Raw genomic sequence first — 19,746 nt, 5'->3', positions numbered from 1 at the left:
ATGCCAGAAACTGGCTCACAAAGAAGAGGCCTGCTGCCTTTCAGCAACTGTGCAGACATTAGTCTCTGAGGTTGAATGCTAGATCATAACTGACATTTTTGTTTTATGAGGTAGATCCTTGTTATATAGCCCAGGCTGACTTTGAACTCACCAATGATCCTCCTGCCTCAGCCTCCTGAATGCTGGTTTGTTACTTCTGTACCATCACTTCAGATGACATATCTGACATGTTTTTTGGGGCACAGCTTAGCAGTGTGTTGGCTTGCCCAAAGAACATGCCTTTGGCCTCCTGACACATGGGATCTTTTCCTTTGTTTGAGACAGGTCTCACTCTGTAGCCATGGCTAGCCTAAACTCATAGATTCACCTGCCTCTGTCCTCCTAAGTGTTAGAAATAAAGGCTTGCACCACCACATCCAACTTTCAAAGCATTTTTTTTTCCCATTTTTGGTTTTTGAAGACAGGGTTTCTCAGTGTAGCCTGGCTGTCCTGCAACCCTCTAGACTAGGCTGGCTTCAAACTCACAGAGAAATCTGCCTACCTCTGCCCCCAAAGTTCTGGGATTAAAGGCATGCCATCATGGAGACTACAAAGTATTTAACCAGGCTACAGGATGCACAAGGTATGCTGGCCACATCAGGGACCAGTAGTGATGGGCACACCCTCTAAGACAGGAATGAAGGGAAAATGCAGGGAAGTGCCACTGTCTACCTGGCAAGTCTGGGCTTCATGGATAGCTCACATTTAATCAAGTGTGATGACTAGTTTTCATTATCAACTGGATACAATCTAGAATCATTTGGGAAGGGAGTCTCACTGAGGAACTGTCTGGATCAGGTTGACCTGTGGGCATGTCTATGAAGGGTTATCTTGACTTTGGTAATTGAAATGGGAAGAACTACCTATTGTATAAGAGAGCAGAAAAAGTAGGCTGACCACTGGCAAGTATGCATTTATTCTTTGTGCTCTTGACTGTGGCTGTGACTAGCTACTTTAAGTTACCGCCACCTCTCCCTATAAAAGACTGTAACCTGGAACTAAGAACCAAAATAATCCTTTTCTCTTTGCTTGCTTTGCTGAGGGAACATTTCATGGTAGCTAGAAACAAAGCTAAGACAGCAAGTGAGACTGAACTGTCCATGTCATGCGAACTCACATACCTTGTGAGTGACAGACAACAAACGCACCATTCCTTCCCCAGTCTGGGGAGTCACAGGGATGAGAGTGGGATAGTCTCCTGTCAGCCACCCCACATCCCAGGTACCCACACACTTTTAGCCCAGTGTCAATGAGTTATCCTAAGGCAGATCCTTCAGGCAAAGAGCCAGGCAGTAGGTTCAGGTAATTGGTAATCTGAACCAATTATACCTAAGTGAAAAGCTGGGTGGGTGGGGCTGGACATTGACTTCCTGAGAGGCAGGAGCTCAGAATAAATTCCTACCACTCTGTCCAGTTGTCTTGTGCCAGACAGACTTCCACAGAAAATAGAACATGAAAGTCAATGAGTTCTCATTAAAATGAGCTCAATAGATAACTTTTAAAAAGATTGTGTGTGGTGGTGTACACCTGTCTCAGTAGATGTCTCAGTAGTAGACTGAGGTAGAAGAAGGAACTCCAGGGCAATCCTCACTACAGAGCTAGAGTTTGCTGGTTCCTTTCAGCTCCACAGCATACTGCCCTTCAGACTACAGAGCAGATGGCACAATGAATCTAAACCTCAGGCTTGTGTATCAGCTTATGGGCAGGTCCGCTAGTACCCAGCCCTCTTTAGTTCCCACTCCTCACACCTTGAGACTCCTGTTCCCTACTGCTACCTCATCATAAAAGGCATCCCACGAACTCATCCAATATAAACCTTTGTGAGCCACGAGCCCATCCTGTCCTCAGCAAGCAAATGCCATCCGTCACAGAACAAGGTAAATGCTAGATTGTCTGTAAGACACACTGGAGAAAGAGACAAGTATGCCTGCTCAGACACCACTCAAAAACATACCCATGAGCTCTGGAGTCAGAAACTCCCAGGCTAGCCTAGTGTGGTGGTGCACGCCTTTAATCCTAGCACTCAGGGGGTAGAGGCGGGAGAATCTCTTGAGTTCCAGGCTAGCCTGGTCTACACAGTGAGTTCCAGGACAGCCAAGGGTACAACAGTAAGACCTTGTCTAATAAAAAACATAAAGGAAAAAAAAAAAACAAAACAAAAACAAAACAAAAAAAAAAAACAAAACGTGTCCTTCACCTGCCTGGGACACGGCCAAGGTGAGCCTTTCTAAGGAGTTGACTTTAAAACATCCACCACAGGGTTAACATTCTGAACACCTGGTCCCTTTAAGGCTCTGGAAGGCTCCGGCCCTTTAAGGCTCTGGAAGGAGCCTTCAGAAGTGTTCACCAGAGGCCCTCTGAGGGCCACAGTCTGGCCCCTAACCCAAGTGCTCTCTGCTTCCTAGCCAGAGGAGATATCAGGATCCACTGCCGACACACTAGCTAATACAAACCCTCCCTCCCACTTGTCGACTGTCTGCATGTGCACACAGAGCCTTCCTTACCTGAAGGCCTGATTCTCGCGGTTGTTCTGGAGGGCGATGGTCTCCACCTCAGGACCCCCGTCTGCTATGAACCTGGCTAACTTTTCTGCAAGGTTCTTGGCCTCTTCGTCCTCTGGGGGTGAAACTTTAAGCAGGCTGTCAGTACTGAGCTCAACTCACCACACCCAACAGCCTAACTCCTGCTAAAGAGCCCCGCAGGAGCGAGTGGGGCTTGTCTTAGGAACAGTGCAAAGAGAGACAGGCAAACGGGAATCAGATTATTACAGGGACCAAAACCAGAGAAATATCACAACTATACAATCCCACCCCACCCCAAAAGCACAGGACCCTGGAAGGCTCACCCTCCTTTCCTGGGGAGGACAAAGAGGAAGTCTGCAGTGATTCAAACATGTTTCCACACATCAGACTTCTGCTGTCCACCAGAGCCCTGACCCAGAAACCCATCCCATCCATCTCCTGCTGTTTGTCCCCAGTCTACCTGCTTGGGCGCACACAAAGCTAAAGCTAACCAGAACTTGTCAGAAAGACAATGGAATGCTCCCTTGGCCCATTTCTATGTTCTAATGAGCATCTGGACAGAACCCCAGCCCCCATTAGGCACCTGACAAATCACAGTCCTACATCTTAGAGCCAATCCTGGTACTCAGAATTCAGCTGGGTCTGGGGACCAGAGGTGTGTTGACGCATCCCAAGAGCAACTCCCACTGCCCATGAGGGCACAGGTTTTGACTGCCAAATCCCACAGTGCTCTTTTTCTTCCTCCTCCAACCACTTACCTTTCTGAGCAGCTGCCTGTGGCTTTTGGGCTTCCTTCCTGATCTCAGCTACCTTCTTTCTGTAGTACAGGAATTCCCTGCTATTCTTATCATGTAAAAATCTGGAAAGGGGATTTGGAACATTGGAAAAGAGTTTCAATGATGGATGAGGCTGAGGCTCAAATGCAGAGCCCTCAGGAGGGCACATATAAAGTGCCCAAGGTTGGGTACAGCTCAGCAGCAGAGTGAGAACCTGGAGTCTACCCCCAGCACTCCCTTCCAAACAATTATAATAATCTCCTTTGGAGCTGGGGTATGGTTCAGTAGTAGAGCCCTTGCTTAGCACACGAGAGGCCCTGGGTTCCATCCCAAGCTCCAGACAGGTTTCCACCCTCGTATACATGACCATAGCAAATGTGTGAGCAGCACGGCACTAATACTGGTACTCACGTGAAGGCAGGGTTATCCTTGTAGTCCTCCATAGCTACTTTCTCTAGCTCAGGACCTCCTTCCGCCACAAAACGGGCCAGCTTCTCTATCACTCTCCGAGTCTCGGCTCCCTCTGGGGGTGAAACTTTAAGGAGGCTGTCAGTACATGGCTCCAACTCACACACCCAACAGTCACTAGGTACACTTTCTCTATAGACCACAATGACAAGGGAAGGGGAGGGGAGAGGAGCAGGAGATGCAGGCGACTGCTGACATTCCTGTACTTGACTCTGGAGAAAGCTTGGTCTCTACAGTCAGACAAGCTGGTGGGGACAGGCTGTCAGAGCTTTTGGCAGCGATTCATCTCCAGACTAAAATAGGACACTGAAAAGTGTAGATAGTCTCTAGTCTGTGTATGTATTAATTGTTTTAAGTACTTTAAAGAGTGTTCATGTATGAGCGTTTTACTTGCATGCATGTAAGTGTGCAGTCCCAGTGGAGGCCAGAAAAGGGTGTTAGATCTCCTGGAACTGTTGTTACAGTTATAAGATACCATATACGTCCTGGGAATGAAACCCAGATTCTCTGTAAAGAGTAGCTAGTACGCTTAACCATTGTCAGCCTCTACAGTTCTTTTGACAGTTTTCAGTATAAAAACTATCAGTTCCTTTGCATTCTTGGTCCCTAAACCCCACTCCCAGATTTTGTTTTATTTTTATTTTTTCTGATACAGTGTTTCTCTGTTTAGCCCCGGCTGTCCTGAAGTTTCAGGCTAGCCTCAAACTCAGAGCTCTACTTGCCTCTGTCTCTAGACTGCTGGGATTAGAGGTGCATGCCACCACATCCAAGCTGTTCCTTTTTTATTTTCTTTAGATTTTATTTTTATTTTATGAGCACTGGTGTTTTGCCCACCTGTATGTCTGCGTGAGGGTGCCAGATACCCTGGAACTGGAGTTACAGACAGTTGTGAGCTGCCATGTTGGTGCTGGGAATTGACCCTAGGTCCTCTGGAAGAGCAGCCTGTACTCTCTCCAGCCCCTGCCCCAACTGCTCCTTTTCATTCTTAAAAGATGACAAATTCTCTTTTATGTGTATGCAGGTGCAGATGAATGCAGGCAGATGTGTGTGTACGTGAAGATGAGGCCAGAGCATACTCTCCAGTGTAATTCCTCAGAACTGTCCACCTTTCTTCTTTGTCTTTTTACAATATTTCCTTATTTTATGTTTTATTGCTGTTTGGTTTTTGTTGTTGTTTGTTTGTTTTTGAGATAAGGTTTCTCTGTGTAGCCCTGGCTGTCCTAGAAAGGACTGCAGACCAGGCTAGCCTTGAACTCAGAGATCCACCTGCCTCTGCCTCCCAAGTGCTGGGGTTAAGTAAAGGTGTGCATTGTGCTGGAGACATGGCTCAGTGGTTAAGAGCACTGGCTGTTCTTCCAGAGGACCTGAGTTCAATTCCCAACAACCATACGATGGCTCACAACCACCCTCTTCTGGTCTGCAGGGACACATGTAGGCAGAACACTATATATAATTAATGAATCTTTTTTAAAAAGAAAAGAAAAGAAAAAAAAAAGGTGTGCGTCACCACTGCCAGCTTTATGTTTTTAAGTGTTTTGCCAACATGTATATCTGTGTGCTATGTAAACAGCTGTTACAAATGGTTGTGAGACACCATGTGGGTACTGGGAACCAAACTTGGATCCTCCCAAAGAGCAGCAAGTGCTCTTAACTGCTGAGCCATCTTGCCAAGTTTTTCTTTCTTTTTTTAATTTTAACTTCTGATTCAGGGTCTCTTCGGAGCTTGCCAAGTCCACCAGGTGGCTGGCTAGGGAGTTCTACCTGCCCCCACATCCCCAACACTGGCTTACAGAATGTGTCACCACATCCAACATTTTTTTTTTTCCTCTTCAGTGTGGGATTTTTGGTCAAATTTAGGGTCTCTATACTTACGAGCCACAGGGATACCACGTACTTTCCTGACAGAGCTATCTTTCTAGCTCTAATAATTCTCCTCTAAAAACTATCACACGCTCTGGACTGACACTGGGTGGACTTTAGTTCACTGTCTTGAAGTTGGCTCTCAAGCACTCTAGACATGATCTCTGGTGTTTCTGATGGACTGGCAGGTGATCCATTAGTCTCTTGAACCTTATGCACTCACAACCAGCCATATTTCTAAGTGGTCTGAGTTTGTATTGTTGGGAAAGTGTACTGCATCCTGCTTTCCGGGCATTAGCACACCCACTTCCTCATGCTCAATCATTCAATCACTATCTCAGAGACACAATGTAAAGTTTGTTTGTGTGTGTGTGTGTGTGTGTGTGTGTGTGTGTGTGTGTGTGTCCGGCCCCCAATAGGATTTCTCTGTGTAGCCGTGGCTGTTCTGGAATTCACTCTGTAGACCAGGTTGGCCACAAACTGACAGATCTGCCTGCCTCTGCCTCCCATGGGCTAGGATTAAAGGTGCACACCACCACTGCTAGTTGTTTTTTTTCAAGCACACTGACCCTGGACTAGTTTAAGCCTAGTCTTAAATTCCTGATCCTTCTGCTTCAACCTGCTGAATGCTAGGATGACAGACATGCATCACCATACCCCAGTTTATGCAGTGCTGGGAATGAAACCCAGGGAATCTACACATGCTAGGCAAGTACTTTACCAACTACACCACACCCCCAGCCTGAGACTATCTCTTTACAGTTGGATTAGCTGCCTGTTTGAGGCAGGTGGAACTTGATTTTGTATTTCTCCCTGGCCTAGTCCTGAGGCTGAGGCTGTATTGTCATGTCCTTTTATGAATGTCATAAAACAACACTGCAAGGAAAATACTGCACTGTTGGTGATGCCTGGCCATTAGAGCTTCACTTTCCTCTCACATGCACAGCAAGACTCCCGCCTGATCACTATGTATAGAAGTGTAAGGCCACATCAGTTGACGCCCAAAACAGGTGCTAAGGCTTTGAGATGAGCTGCGCCCCTTGTGAGGCATTAACATAGCATTGGCAAGGACTTAAAACCTAAGAAGGCATGCCTCCAACCTACTCTGGTGACCCTCATTCAGAACAGGCTGACACGGCATAGCTAAATGATCAATTTGATCTATGTCAGGGTGACAGGGTGTGCAGCCGGTTCTCCACAGGTCCTGCTGTCACAGACCCTTCTTCAGAATGATATAGAGCTCAGTCACTAGAAGAGAAATGCCACTGTCAGCCTGAAACCAGAGACTACCTTCCCCATGTGAGAGCACATTCTCCCATCTTTACATTCTGACCCTCTGGCCCTAAATGTAGACATAGTCACGAAGCTTCTGCCTCAGTTGACATGAGGCCCTGTCAAGGAAAACCTTGTATGATGAGCTGTGATACTGTTCTCAGAATGGGGCTAGTGTCCTTGGCAGGGCTCATCCAAGACTTCCCAGGATGACTCACTCTGTTCAAACCCCAATCACAGCACCTTGAGCCAGGCTCTGGCCACACCTGCCATGATAGTGGTAGAAGGAGCCATGGCCATCCTACAACTTACCTTTGATCTCCAGCCATTGCTCATAGTCCTCCTCTTCATCATCATCATCATCAGGGGATTGGAAAACGCTTGGACGGTGTGCAACAGGCAACTGCTTGGCATGTAAGTAGTTCTTCACAGGGCCCAGTGGGCTTCCCAGCCCCAGGCCTGTCCGCTTGCTGAGTAGGAGGGGTCTCTTCAGGGTGCTGGGTGCTGGCATGCTGGGAGGGGCACTGGGGAGAATATCTGGGCCAATACAAGAGAAAATACACATTGGAGATCTGCAGAGGGCAGTGATGTGGACACACCCAGAAAGTATCATCATGGCTACAGTCATCTTTGAGCATGCCAGGTTGTGCAGATGCACTCGACCTGTCTAGGCCAGAGAAAGTGGACTGAGGCACAGGAGAGAGGACATTCAGGGTGTCTAGCTGCAAGAGGATATGCCAGGGCTTGGCAGGTGGCAGCTCTTGCTGGATGTGCCTCCGTACACAATCAGAATGGAGAGCAGTGAGAGAGACAACAGCCTCCACATTCCATCCAGGTCACAGCCTCCTAAACTGGACCTAAGGACCTGAGGGTAAAGGACTTAAACAATGTGTCCTCCTCTGACAATGGCTGATTTAGTCTCTTTCAGTAACAATGAGCTCCAACTGGGGTGTATGGCTTCCTTGTATCTGGATTTTCACCCACTGGGGCAAGCTGGAAGATACGCTAGGTTACACATGGTCCTTCTCCTAAGACCCCACATGTGGACAGGACCAGGGGTTGAAGACCTGTAATTCCAGCAACTCTTGAGACAGCGGTGAAAGGTGGAATTCAAGGGCAGCCTGAGCAACTAAGTCTTGTCTCAAAATGAAAAGCTAAAACAGGGCTCTTCTGTGTGGCAAAACACTTGCTGAGCATGCATAAGGATCCAGGCTTGATCCCCAGCACTGCAAAATAATCATCATAATCCCGCGGGTACAATTAAACCCATGACAAGGCAGGGAACCAAGCTCCTTGGGGAGCAGCACTGTAGCACAACTGGGCACGTGGGCTACCACACTGGAGGCTCCAACCTTTAGCTTACTATCCAAAGCCTCAGTTCCCAAGTGTAAAACAGGAGTTCCTGGCTATGTGATGTTTCAGAAGCTGAACTCAGCCTGAGATCTGTAGGTACCCTCTGAATCTAAAGAGAACCCTCTCTCACCAAACACAAACAGTACCACAGTGCTAAGAACAGGATGGCCAAGACTGTCAGACACACCAGGTGCTGACCTTTAATCCTAGCACTCGGGAAGAAGAGACAGGCTCTGTGAGTTCGAGGCCAGTCTGGTCTACAGAGTGAGTTCCAGGGCAGACTCCTAAGCTATAGAGAAACCCTGTCTTGGAACAAAAAAAAAAAAAAAAAAAAGACTGTTGACTGTTAGACATCCTATCAGAGGTGGGTTCCTGTGAGATAGTGGATGGGCAGGGGGTTATGCCACAATTTCCTCCATGTTTTTCACTACTAAACAAAACAAACAAACAAACAAACAGATCAGGAGCTTGAGGGAGAGCTCAGCAGTTAAGAGCACTGATGGATCTTGTAGAGAACCTGGGTTCAGTTCCCAATACCCTTATCAGTGATCCTCTGGCTTCCAAGGGCTTCTACAACCACAAGATGCATGTGAACTCTTACAAATCCACAGAAATATAAATTAAAAATCAAATCTAAAAGTCTTAAATGAAATGAAAAATGCCAGGCAATGCACACCTTTTATCCCAGCAGTCAGGAGGTAGAGGCCAGGACATCTTTATGAGTCTAAGTCGAGCCTGCGCTACATAGTAAGTTCCAGGACAACCAGGGTTAACATATTGAGATTTGCCTTTTTTGTTATTGTTATCTATTTCAGATTTTTCATATGTTTGAGTGTTTTGTCTGCCACATATCTATGAACCATGTGCATGGCTGTTATCCCCAAGATAAGAGTGTGTTAGATCCCCTGGAACCTGAGTGGTTGTGGGCTACCATTGTGGTGCTGGGAAATGAACTTTGGTCCTCTGCAAGGGCAGCAAGTGCTCTTAAGAGCAATTTAAAACAGAGATTAGAAGGCAGTAGTGGGGGGGCTGGAGAGATGGCTCGGTGGTTAAGAGCATTGCCTGCTCTTCCAAAGGTCCTGAGTTCAATTCCCGGCAACCACATGGTGGCTCACAACCATCTGTAATGAGGTCTGGTGCCCTCTTCTGGCCTGCAGACATACACACAGACAGAATATTGTATACATAATAAATAAATAAATAAATAAATAAAAAAAGAAGGCAGTAGTGGCTCATCTCTTTAATTCCAGCACTCTGGAAGCAGAGGCAGGCTGATCTGAGATCAAGATCAGCCTGGTCTACAGAGTGAGTTCCAGGACAGCCAAGGCCACACAGAGAAACCCTGTCTTGAAAAATAAAAACAAACAAAAAGATCAGAAGTAAAAACAATGGGATACCAAGACTATGGATTCAGGTACGAGATACAAGTTTTATCAACTTTCAAAGAGACATGGCAGCAGGGGTGACAAGTATCTTCTGCCTACAGGCTATTATGAAGGAAGATGAGTGATAGGGCAAGGTAGTGGCCTGTATGGTGCCAAGTGCAGGAAGCACTGGCTAGAGATGGCACTCAATAAACTGTGAACATGTAATTAGGTGGCTTGGTCACTTCTAGGATGCCTCCTTGTCCTGCACCATCCACAGCAGGCCTAAATGTGTCATCTTCTGACATAACTTGGATATCTCAAGCCAGACTAATGCTGGAGTACAACTGACCCTCACCCCAATGGGAATCCTCTAGACCCATTATGCGACATGCAGAAACCTTACCCATCTGGTGGCAGCCTGTCTGCCATTACACAGGAGAACATTGAGGGCACTTAATGGTCCAAGGTGGGACCTGTCATTCCTGTAATGTTCCAGGAAACATGGGGGACAGAGGCTGGGGTGAGAGGGCTGGCTGTACTCACCTGTGTTCGCCTGTGCCTTCTGCAACTTCAGAAACTGCTGCAAGAAGCTGCCATCGTTGGCAAACTTGTTGGAGATACAGGAGTTATGTGCATTGGCAATTCTAGAACCAAAGCATGGATGAGAGTGAGCTGTAGAGGAAACAGAGTGCCAAGGAGAGGGCTAAGGCACTGACATTCCTGGCCCTACACCCATCATGTGTTCTTCTGCTAAAGAGAGCCAGACTGCAGCCCCAAAGATGTTGGGGGACAATGGCTATGTGCAGGGAACACTCATGTATATAGTAGGCCAACACCACTTTTGCCTTGGTGAAAATAAGAATGCATACATTTCGGTTATCTTGGCTTGAATTCCAGCCCTGTGATCCTAGTGGGCCCCATCAATATGCTCTTTTTCTGCACGGCATTATATCCTACTGGATTAATTACGACCTGGCTTATTGTTCATCATGTATTATAGTTACCTCTAATGCAGGAAGTGCATGCATCTTGTGACTTTAGTTTTTTTGAGACAGAGTCTCTCTGTGTAACAGCCCTGGCTGTCCTGGAACTCCTTCTATAGACCAAGTTGGCCTCAAATTCAGGGATCCACCTGGCTTTGCCTCTTGAGTGCTAGGATGTATACCTAGGTGTGTATCAAGGTGGGTGGTGGTGGCGCATGCCTTTAATCCCAGTACTCGGGAAGCAGAGGCAGGTGGATCTCTGTGAGTCTGAGACCAGCCTGGTCTACAGAGCAAGTTCCAGGACTGGTTCCATAGCGACTAAGAAATCTTGTCTCAAAAACTCAAAAAGAAAAAAACAAAAAAAGGTTTGCACAACCATGCCCAGTTTTGCGGTTTTGTTTGCTTTTGTGACAGGGACATGGCTGACCTTTTAACTCCTGATCTTCCTGACTGTACCTCCAAATATAGAGACTGCAGATAACTACCACTAAACCTGACTATTTTTTCCCCCTTAAAACTGTGTCTCACTATTCTGGGTGGGCCTAGAACTCACTATATAGCCCAGGCTGGCCATAAACATGCAAAGACCTCTTTCCTCCTTCTTCGAAGCATGGGATTTGTACAATTTGTAACTGGCATTAGTGTGTATGGCCCACATATGCATACTCTGGCAGAAGCTTCGATAAGTCACACAATCACAGGGAACACCCACAGCAAATGCCTGGTGAGAACTGAAGGCACCTGCTATATATTGTGCTGTAGTAGCTTGCTCCTTATCGTTTGAGAGACTGTGTCATTCTGTAGTCTCCCTGTCTCAGTTGCCTGAGTGCTGGGATTTTATGCAGAAACATCTACCTGGAAAAAAAAAAAAAAAGAAAAAAAAAAAAACCAACAAAAATTTTCTGTGTCCAGCTCTTGTAGACCAGTCTGGTCTCAAACTCACAGAGATCTGCCTGCCTCTGCCTCCCGAGTGCTGGGATTAAAGGCATGCGCCACCATCACCCGGCTTTCTGTGTCTTCTTTAGGCAGTGCAACAGCTGTACCTTATGATCCTGCTTCTTGGTAGGCTTAGGCAGCAGGATGACCTGAGCCCAGAAGGAAATAATGAACTGCCATCTCAGGATGAAGAGAACTGGAGCTTAGCGTTTGTAAGGCCTGGTAGTCTACCCTAAGCATAAACATTGTAACAATTAGCTGTTAGAAAAGCACCCCAAAGGGCTGGAGAAATGGCTCAGCGGTTAAGAGCATTACCTGCTCTTCCAAAGGTCTTGAGTTCAATTCCCAGCAACCACATGGTGGCTCACAACCATCTGAAATGAGATCTGATGCCCTCTTCTGGCCTACAGGCAGACACACAGACAGAATACTGTATACATAATAAATAAGTAAATAAATAAACAAATATTAAAAAAAAAAAAAGGAAAACACCCCAAGATTTATATGGCTGTTAGGGTTGAATGACATTGGCTTTTCTTTGTTTCTTCAATTTTTCTGATTTCATATCATGCACATAAATGATTTTAAAATATTTTTAAAGGGGTTAGAGAGTTGGCTCAGTGGATAAGAGCATTTGCTATTCTTGCAAATGACCTGGTTTGATTCCCAGCATCCACATGGTAGCTCACATCTATTACTCCAGTTCCAGGAGAGCTGATGTCTTCCTCTTCTGACCTTCTCAGGCACTACGCATACACGATATACAAACATAAATGAATGTAAAACACTCATACACACAAAATAATTAAATAAATATTTTCAGAAAGAATTTAAAATTTATTAAATAATATTTATTTATTGTATGTGTGTGTATAGTTCTGTGTACCATGGCACATGTGGAGGTCAGACAACTTGAAGGATCTAAAAGCTATCAGTGTGTACCAGGGATTGAACTCACCTAGGTCACAGGCTTGGCAACAAGCATCTTTACCCACTGAGCCATCTTGTTGGTTCACAGGTTCTTACCAAGTTTAACAATGAAAAGGTCCTTGGTCGCTTCTTGGTTTTAATATCAAAACAAAAGCAAAAAGTCAAAGCTTTCTGATACACCAAAGAAGACTCTGCTCAGAAAGCAGTCTCCCGCTTAGTGGCTGAGGCCCTGGAGGACCATGGTCAGACCCTGGCATTGTCCTCACACTACTCCTGCACCTAGGTAGAACTGCTTGGCACCTGCGTGGGACACACAGTCCTGTTAATGATCACTAGATGACTAGAGAGACTACTGCACACAGATGCCAAGCAATCACCTGTCAATGTGTTGCTTAGTGAATATGTAGAGAAGATAAAACTCAGCTGCTGAGACTGTGTGATCCCAAAACTCAGGAGCGATGTAAGGAAACCTTGCCTCAAAAACTGGGACAGCTCAAGTGAGTGGGTGTCACATGAAAGTGAAGACTGGAGTTCCATTCTCAGAATCCATGTGAAAAGCTTTAATCCCAACACTTAGAAGGCAGAGGCAGGTGGATCTCTGTAAATTCAAAGCCAATCTGGTCTACAAAGCAAGTTCTAGGCCACCCTGTATCAAAATAAAATAAAATAAAATAAAATAAAAATAATGCCACTCATGCTTATCTGAAAAAAACCCCGTCTTGAAAAACAAAAAAGACAATCAAAATATAAACAACTCCAAAGGAAAGATACCCAAGGTTGTCCCCTGGTCTACACATGCATACATACATAAATACAAACTAAAATTTAAAATATAAAAAGCACATACAAGTTTAGTATACATATGATGCCCCTTCATTTTTTCCCATTTTCATAGATGTAACACAGGGCCTCAAGTAGGCTAGGCAAGCACTCTACCACTGAGTCATACCCTAATCTGTGAATAGACTTAATACCACTGAACTATGGTGACAATAGCCATGCAAGGTTTATCGGCCCCTAATCCAACCACACAGGATCATGAGGGGCTTTTGTTTTCTGAAACAAGTTCTCATACAGATCAGGTTGGCCTTGAACTTAACAGACAGCCATAAATGACCTTCAGTTTGGGATGTTCCTGCCTTTCCCTCTCAAGCTCTGGGTTCACAGGACGAAGCACGACCCTGGAGCCTCTGCACACTAACCCCCACTTTTGTTGTCACACCATCTTGCATTCTGTCGCACTCAGACTCTGCTGCCCTAAACCTCAGAATCCACTTACTCCCCAGGATGAGGGGGCTGTGGACTGGACGCATGACTCTGTCTGGCTTTCTGTTCCATTCTGGCCTCGATCTCCCTCTTCTTCTGAGCGATGAGTTCTTCCTGGTGGAGGATGTTCATATTCATCTTTCCAGACTTGGGCTGTGCCATCCCGAACCAACGATTAGCCTTTCCTGGGGAAAGACAGGGATCAGAAAACACTTTTGCTCTATTTTCTAACAGCAATGATGGACCAGACAACTACAAACACTCAGGGGACTCAAATGGTCACTTGTTCATTTCTTCAACAAACGCTTACAGAATAATCTGTCATGTATATAGCATTGTGCTAGGCTCTAAACAGAAGTGATGAGGACTCTGTCCAGGTAGGACTCACCTCTGACTTTGAAGGCAAGAGGCATAACATGAAAAGTTAGCTGGAAGGTTGGTAGCAGGCTGAGGAAGAAGGCCAGCCTCATCTACACAGTAAAACCCTGCTGCAATGCTGAAAACATAGCTCAGTTTGTGGACTGTGTGCTTAGGATAAATGCCTGGGCTGCACTCGCACAAGTGTATAAACCAGGTGAACGGTACGTATCTATAACCTCAGCACTCAGGAGGTTAAGGCAAGAAGAAAATAAGTTCAAGATTGGGGCTGGAAAGATAAGAGCACTGATTGTTCTTCCAGAGGACCCAGGTTTAGTTCCAATGCCCATATGTAGGCTCACAAACAATAGTAACTCCAGTTCCAGGGGATCTGACTCTACTCTAAAAAGAAAAAAAGGGGATATAGATAAAAAGGTAGACTACTGAATCTACTTTTAAAAAGCAACTACCAGTTTTAAATGCTTTATATTATATTGAACTTTTATATAATATATACAAATTTTGTATATTGAGATTAATTTTGTTAAAACATACAGCATATACATTTTTACTATACAACACATTTAACAATGTAATGCAAATTTCTAGTCCTTGAAAGTTATTATTACCAACTCTTTAAGGATAATAAAGAAATACAGGCTAGTAATTAGTCACCTATTATAACTGAACTTGCAGTACATTAGGTATATTTTCAAGGTCAAACAAAGATTTTAGAAAAACAGATCATCTTCAAACAGATCTACATTTAAGATGTTTTAATAACATTGGCTCCTTTTTATGACAATGAGGCATGTCTGGCAGCAACAATCTACTTCAGAAAAGATAATGGGCATCGAAAAAATGCCACAGAGTTTTACTTTCTTTGTAGCAAAAGAAAACCACTGGGCAAGAAAACACCCTTGCCTCGACTGTTGACAGTATGCTTGTCAACTGGACAAGCAGGACACAAAACAAAGTGACTTGCCTAACATTGTTAGACCTTAGAATATCCTGCTTCACAGAAAAGTCTGTCAGACATGCTAGGCCTGTAGGCGTAAGATGGATGTCCAACATTGCAGAGGAACTTTGGGTGACTGTCCAGGCAGCCAGCTGTTTCTGTCATTTCTCACATTTTTTGGAAGTCACTTGTTAGCACTTGCTTACTAGGTTATTATTATTTCCTTCTTCAGTCTCTGATAGAGTGGAAGACTAGATAGTTATAGTTTCCCCTGTTTACCAGACGCAGAAAACAAGTTATGATAGAAAATAAATTAAGTACAAGACTAGATTCACCAAGATAGGGCAGATATCAAGTATTTTCTCTGAATTTGTCAAAAGCAAATGGAGGGACTGGAGAGATGGCTCAGAGGTTAAGAGCACTGACTGCTCTTCCAGAGGTCCTGAGTTCAATTCCCAGCAACCACATAGTGGCTCACAACCATCTGTAATGAGATCTGGTGCCCTCTTCTGGCATGCAAGCATACATGGAAGGAATGTTGTATACATAATAAATAAATAAATCTTAAAAAAAAGCAAATGGACTAGACAGTTTGATGTTCTTATTGCCTATATATATATATATATATATATATATATATTGTACTTATCGCATAGTTTTTCTATATTAGTTATAGCCTTCTTTTTTAGACAAAAAATGGGAAATATCGTGATATTTTATTTATATTTTAATAAGTAAAGATTGACTAAAGATCAGGAGGGCAAAGCTAAGTCACTAGAGGTTAGGCAGTGGTGGCACACACCTTTAATCCCAGGATTTGGGAAAGATGCAGATGGATCTCTGTGAATTCAAGGTCACCCTGGATTACACAAGATCATTGCTGAAAACAAATCCAGGTAGTGTAGGCGCATGCCTTTAATCCCAGCACTAGAGGAAATATAAAATAAGATGAGAGAGAGGTTTAGTCTGTGGCCTCCCAGCCTTGGTAGAGGTAAATTTTCTCTAGTGGTTTGGCTGCTTTGCTTTTCTAGTCTTCAGGCTGTACGCCAATACCTGTCTCTGGGTTTTTATTATTCGTGCTACACCTGACACTCTATCTTCCACCTTGAGACATAGGTTCTTTTTTTTTTTTTAAGATTTATTATGTATACAGTGTTCTATGTGCATTCATGCCTGCACACAAGAGAAGGTATTAGATCTCATTATAGATGGTTGTCAGCCACCATGTGGCTGCTGGGAATTAAACTCAGGACCTTTGGAAGAACAGGCAGTTCTCTTAATCTCTGAGCCATCTCTCTAGCCCAAAACATAGGCTCTTGATGCTCACAGCTGTACATTCCAGGCTAGGTCCTTTGTAAGCTTACAGGGAACTTCCAAGAGGCTTTGCCTCCTATCTCCTCTGGTAATAGGAGCATAAGGATTACAAAGTGTGTTATAAGGCAGCCATGAGTTCTGGACATCAAGTTCAGGTCCTCATATTTGCATAGTAAGGATATTATCCAGTGATCCATCTCTTCAGCCCTCTATAGGTAGTTTATTTGAATTTATTTATTTAGTTCTCATATAGTTCAGATTTATCTCAAACTCACTGTACAACCAAAAATAATGTTGAACTTCCTATCTGTGCCTCAAAAGCAATGGTCTGGGGTGCAGGCTTCAAACCTGTAGCTGTTTAGTGACAGAGTGGTTCAATTCAACCTTTTGGGAGGGAGTATCTATTCCATTTTGCTCCCTGCAAATCACACTCTTAAGTGATAAACATCTCTAAATCCTCCTCTATCTCTGTGATTTCAAGGCCAGCCTGGTCTACAAAGTGAATGCCAGGACAGGCTTCAAAGCTACACGGGAAAAACCTGTCTCGAAAAACCAAAACCAAAACCAAACACACAAAAAACAGTGGTTCTCAACCTCGGGACTGAAACCCTTTTGGGGGTCAAATAACCCTTCTACAGGGGTCGCATATCAGGTATTTGCATTATGATTCATAACAGTAGCAAAATTACAGTTAAGAAGTAACAACAAAATAATTTTATGGTGGGGAGCCACCACAATATGAAAACTCTATTAAAGGGTCACAGCTTTAGTGCTTTGATTATAAGCATGTGTTACCTCAGCCAACTTTTTTCTTTTTCTTTTTTTTGTTTTTCGAAACAGGGTTTCGTTGTAGCTTTAGAGCCTGTCTGTAGACCAGGCTGGCCTCGAACTCACAGAGACCCGCCTGCCTCTGCCTCCTGAGTGCTGGGATTAAAGGTGTGCACCACCACCGCCAGGCAGTGCTTTTTTTCAATAATTTATTATTATGTATATAGAGTTCTGCCTGCATATATGCCTGTATACCAGAAGAGGGCACCAGATCTCTTTACAGATGGTTGCTGGGAATTGAATTCAAGACCTCTGGAAGAACAGTCAGTGCTCTTAACTGCTTCCAGCCCTGGTTTTAGATCATTCTGACATACAGAAAGTGCACAGAAAGAAAGATGACCAAGACAAATTGCTGGGTTCAAGCAAAGATGACAGTACTATACCGCAGCCATCCAAAGTCAGGAGGTGCGTGCTTTCCAGACAAGCAGGGGCTTAGTGAGACTTTGCTTCATTGAACTGGTAGCACAGCCTTTGTATCTCAGCACTGGGGAGGTAGAAGCAGACACGTCTATGTGAGTTCAAGGCCAGCCACAGCTATGTAAAGAGACCGTGTCTCAAAGCAAAAACAAAAATAGCGTTGCAGTCCAAACGTTCCCAGGGAAATTCTATTTTTTTCCTAATTAAAAAAAATTATTTTAAGTTCAAGGCCAGCCTGGTGCCTAATTATGAAAGATTGCGAGCCAACACATGTGTGCCAGGAATCAGACTTAGGTCCTCTGCAAGAACAACAACACTTTTTTTTTTTTTTTTTTTTTGGTTTTTCGACAGGGTTTCTCTGTGTCACAGTCCTAGCAGTTCTGGATCTACTTCTGGTAGATCAGGATGGCCTCGAACTTACAGAGATCCGCCTGCCTCTTCCTTGTATAGACCTGGCTGGTCCTGAATTCCGAGGTCCACCTGCCTCTTCAGGTGTTGGGATTAAAGGTGTACACCACTGCTTCTGCCTCTGCCTAATATTTTGGGACAGAGGAGCTCACAGAACCTTGAGCTCTCTGTTTCAGCGAGACTCTGCCGCTAAGCCCCAGGAGCCCACAATGTTGTAGTTCCAACTAGATTTTACACGAGTGTTGGAGATGGGAAGCCTGATCCTCCTAACTGGGCAGCAAGCACTTTAACCACTGAGATGTCTCGACAGCCCTACAGTTGCAAATGTTGAAAGCAAAGCTGATTCCCCAGGCACTATCACAGCTGGTTTCCCTGGTCATCTCCATTTCTTTATGACAATTCTAGTTCACTCCAAGGTCTATCCAACTCCTTTGGGGGAAACCTCTGCCATCCCATAGATAACACTTCAAACACCTGTGCTCAAGAGAGGCCTTTCATGGACTTGGAGAGATGGCTCAGTGGTTAAGAGTGCAGGCTGCTTTTGTAGGAGCCTAAAGTTGAGATGCCAACAAACATCCAGGTGGCTTACTATAACTCTAGTTCCGGGGGATCCGAAATTCTCTCTAGTCTCCGTGGGAACCCACACGCGTACTCTCACGCATAGACATAAATAAATACAAATAAGTAAATAAATAAAACTTAGAGCCTTCCCTGGCCTTCAGTGTATTAGCAGCATCCAAGCCAGACCTCGTCACCAGAACTAGTTCTTTGTGAAATCTGCTCCCCGGTGCTTGGCACACAGGACTTGTGGAAGCAGACGGTGAAGGGTCAATGCATCTTGTCCTAGAGGCATAGGGATGCTAGCCCCGTGGCCAAGTGGGCTTCGGTAGTATGCGAGATTGTGCCCTCCCTGGCAGCCCCGCTGCAATTCTGAAACACAGATTTTTGTTTTTCGACAAAGCAGAACCCAAGCCAAAGGGAAGCTGCCACTGAAGGCAGCTCCTCGGCAAGGCAGTCCTCGGCTGGCCGCTATGGGTGGCACCGGCCCGAGAGCAGGCATTGGGAAAGCCCGCGCGGGGCCCACCCGGCGCCTAGGCCTCTGGGGAAGACACGGGATTCTCCTCAGCCCCGGGTGAGCGGTCAGGAAGCCGAGTCTGGGATCTCGGGCGACGAAAGGGGTACACACGCCGTTTACCGCAGGCTGCCGAGGGGCTGAGGCAAAGAGTCCGCGTGTCAGGTCTGCGACAAAAAAGAGAGTGAAGAGGGGAACGTGCAGCCGCGGGAACCCAGGCGAGAGCCGGAGAGAAGACGGGGGCTGTTACCTGCAACATCCCGGTTGTCCATCTTGAGACTCATCCAATCCCACAATGCTCCGGCGCCACCTGAGAGGAGGGAGACTCAGTTATAGTGCGCTTGGTCTGATGGGAAATGTAGTCTTCCTCCGTCGATCACGTCCAACCCCTTCTAGGACACCAAGAAACTTCTCCACAAAAACTTTGGCGTCAGTTCATGAAGGTGTGTCACTCTCAGTCGCGATGATGCAGAGGCATCGTCCAATCCTCAGATTCTCCCTCAGTCGCAGCCATTGCGAATATACACTGTAAATCCCAGAATACCTTGCGCAGAAGTTATCGCGAGAACCTCAAGGAGAGCCAGGCTCCGCCCCTCGAAATGCTTCCGCCTCTCTGTGAA

General features: G+C 45.3%; 1 protein-coding gene and 1 non-coding gene across 4 annotated transcripts in view; one reads left to right on the top strand and one right to left on the bottom strand.

Annotated features, from left to right (window-relative positions):
• Sugp1 (SURP and G-patch domain containing 1) overlaps nt 1–19,727 on the bottom strand; it is a 30,107-nt gene extending 10,380 nt beyond the window's left edge. For 2 of the 3 annotated variants that reach the window (XM_048427140.3, XM_048427142.3), the window contains exons 1-7: nt 19,377–19,727; nt 13,786–13,957; nt 10,201–10,301; nt 7,250–7,474; nt 3,749–3,872; nt 3,320–3,420; nt 2,544–2,667 (exon numbers count right to left, since the gene is read on the bottom strand). In XM_048427140.3, the coding sequence (XP_048283097.1) occupies nt 2,544–2,667; nt 3,320–3,420; nt 3,749–3,872; nt 7,250–7,474; nt 10,201–10,301; nt 13,786–13,957; nt 19,377–19,410 (881 nt within the window). In that variant the 5' untranslated portion in view covers nt 19,411–19,727. Of the gene's footprint in view, nt 1–2,543; nt 2,668–3,319; nt 3,421–3,748; nt 3,873–7,249; nt 7,475–10,200; nt 10,302–13,785; nt 13,958–15,889; nt 16,015–19,376 lie in introns of all 3 variants that reach the window. The other variant, XM_048427141.3, reaches the window with a different exon arrangement.
• On the top strand, nt 16,703–16,795 carry Trnastop-uca (transfer RNA opal suppressor (anticodon UCA)). The gene has a single exon. It is a non-coding gene; the product is annotated as a tRNA-Sec (tRNA).
• Nucleotides 19,728–19,746: the final 19 nt, after the last annotated feature.

The sequence above is a fragment of the Myodes glareolus genome, chromosome 23, assembly GCF_982192425.1.
Source record: "Myodes glareolus chromosome 23, mMyoGla1.1, whole genome shotgun sequence".
NCBI lineage: Eukaryota > Metazoa > Chordata > Mammalia > Rodentia > Cricetidae > Myodes > Myodes glareolus.
This window is presented reverse-complemented; position numbering and strand designations above follow the sequence as displayed.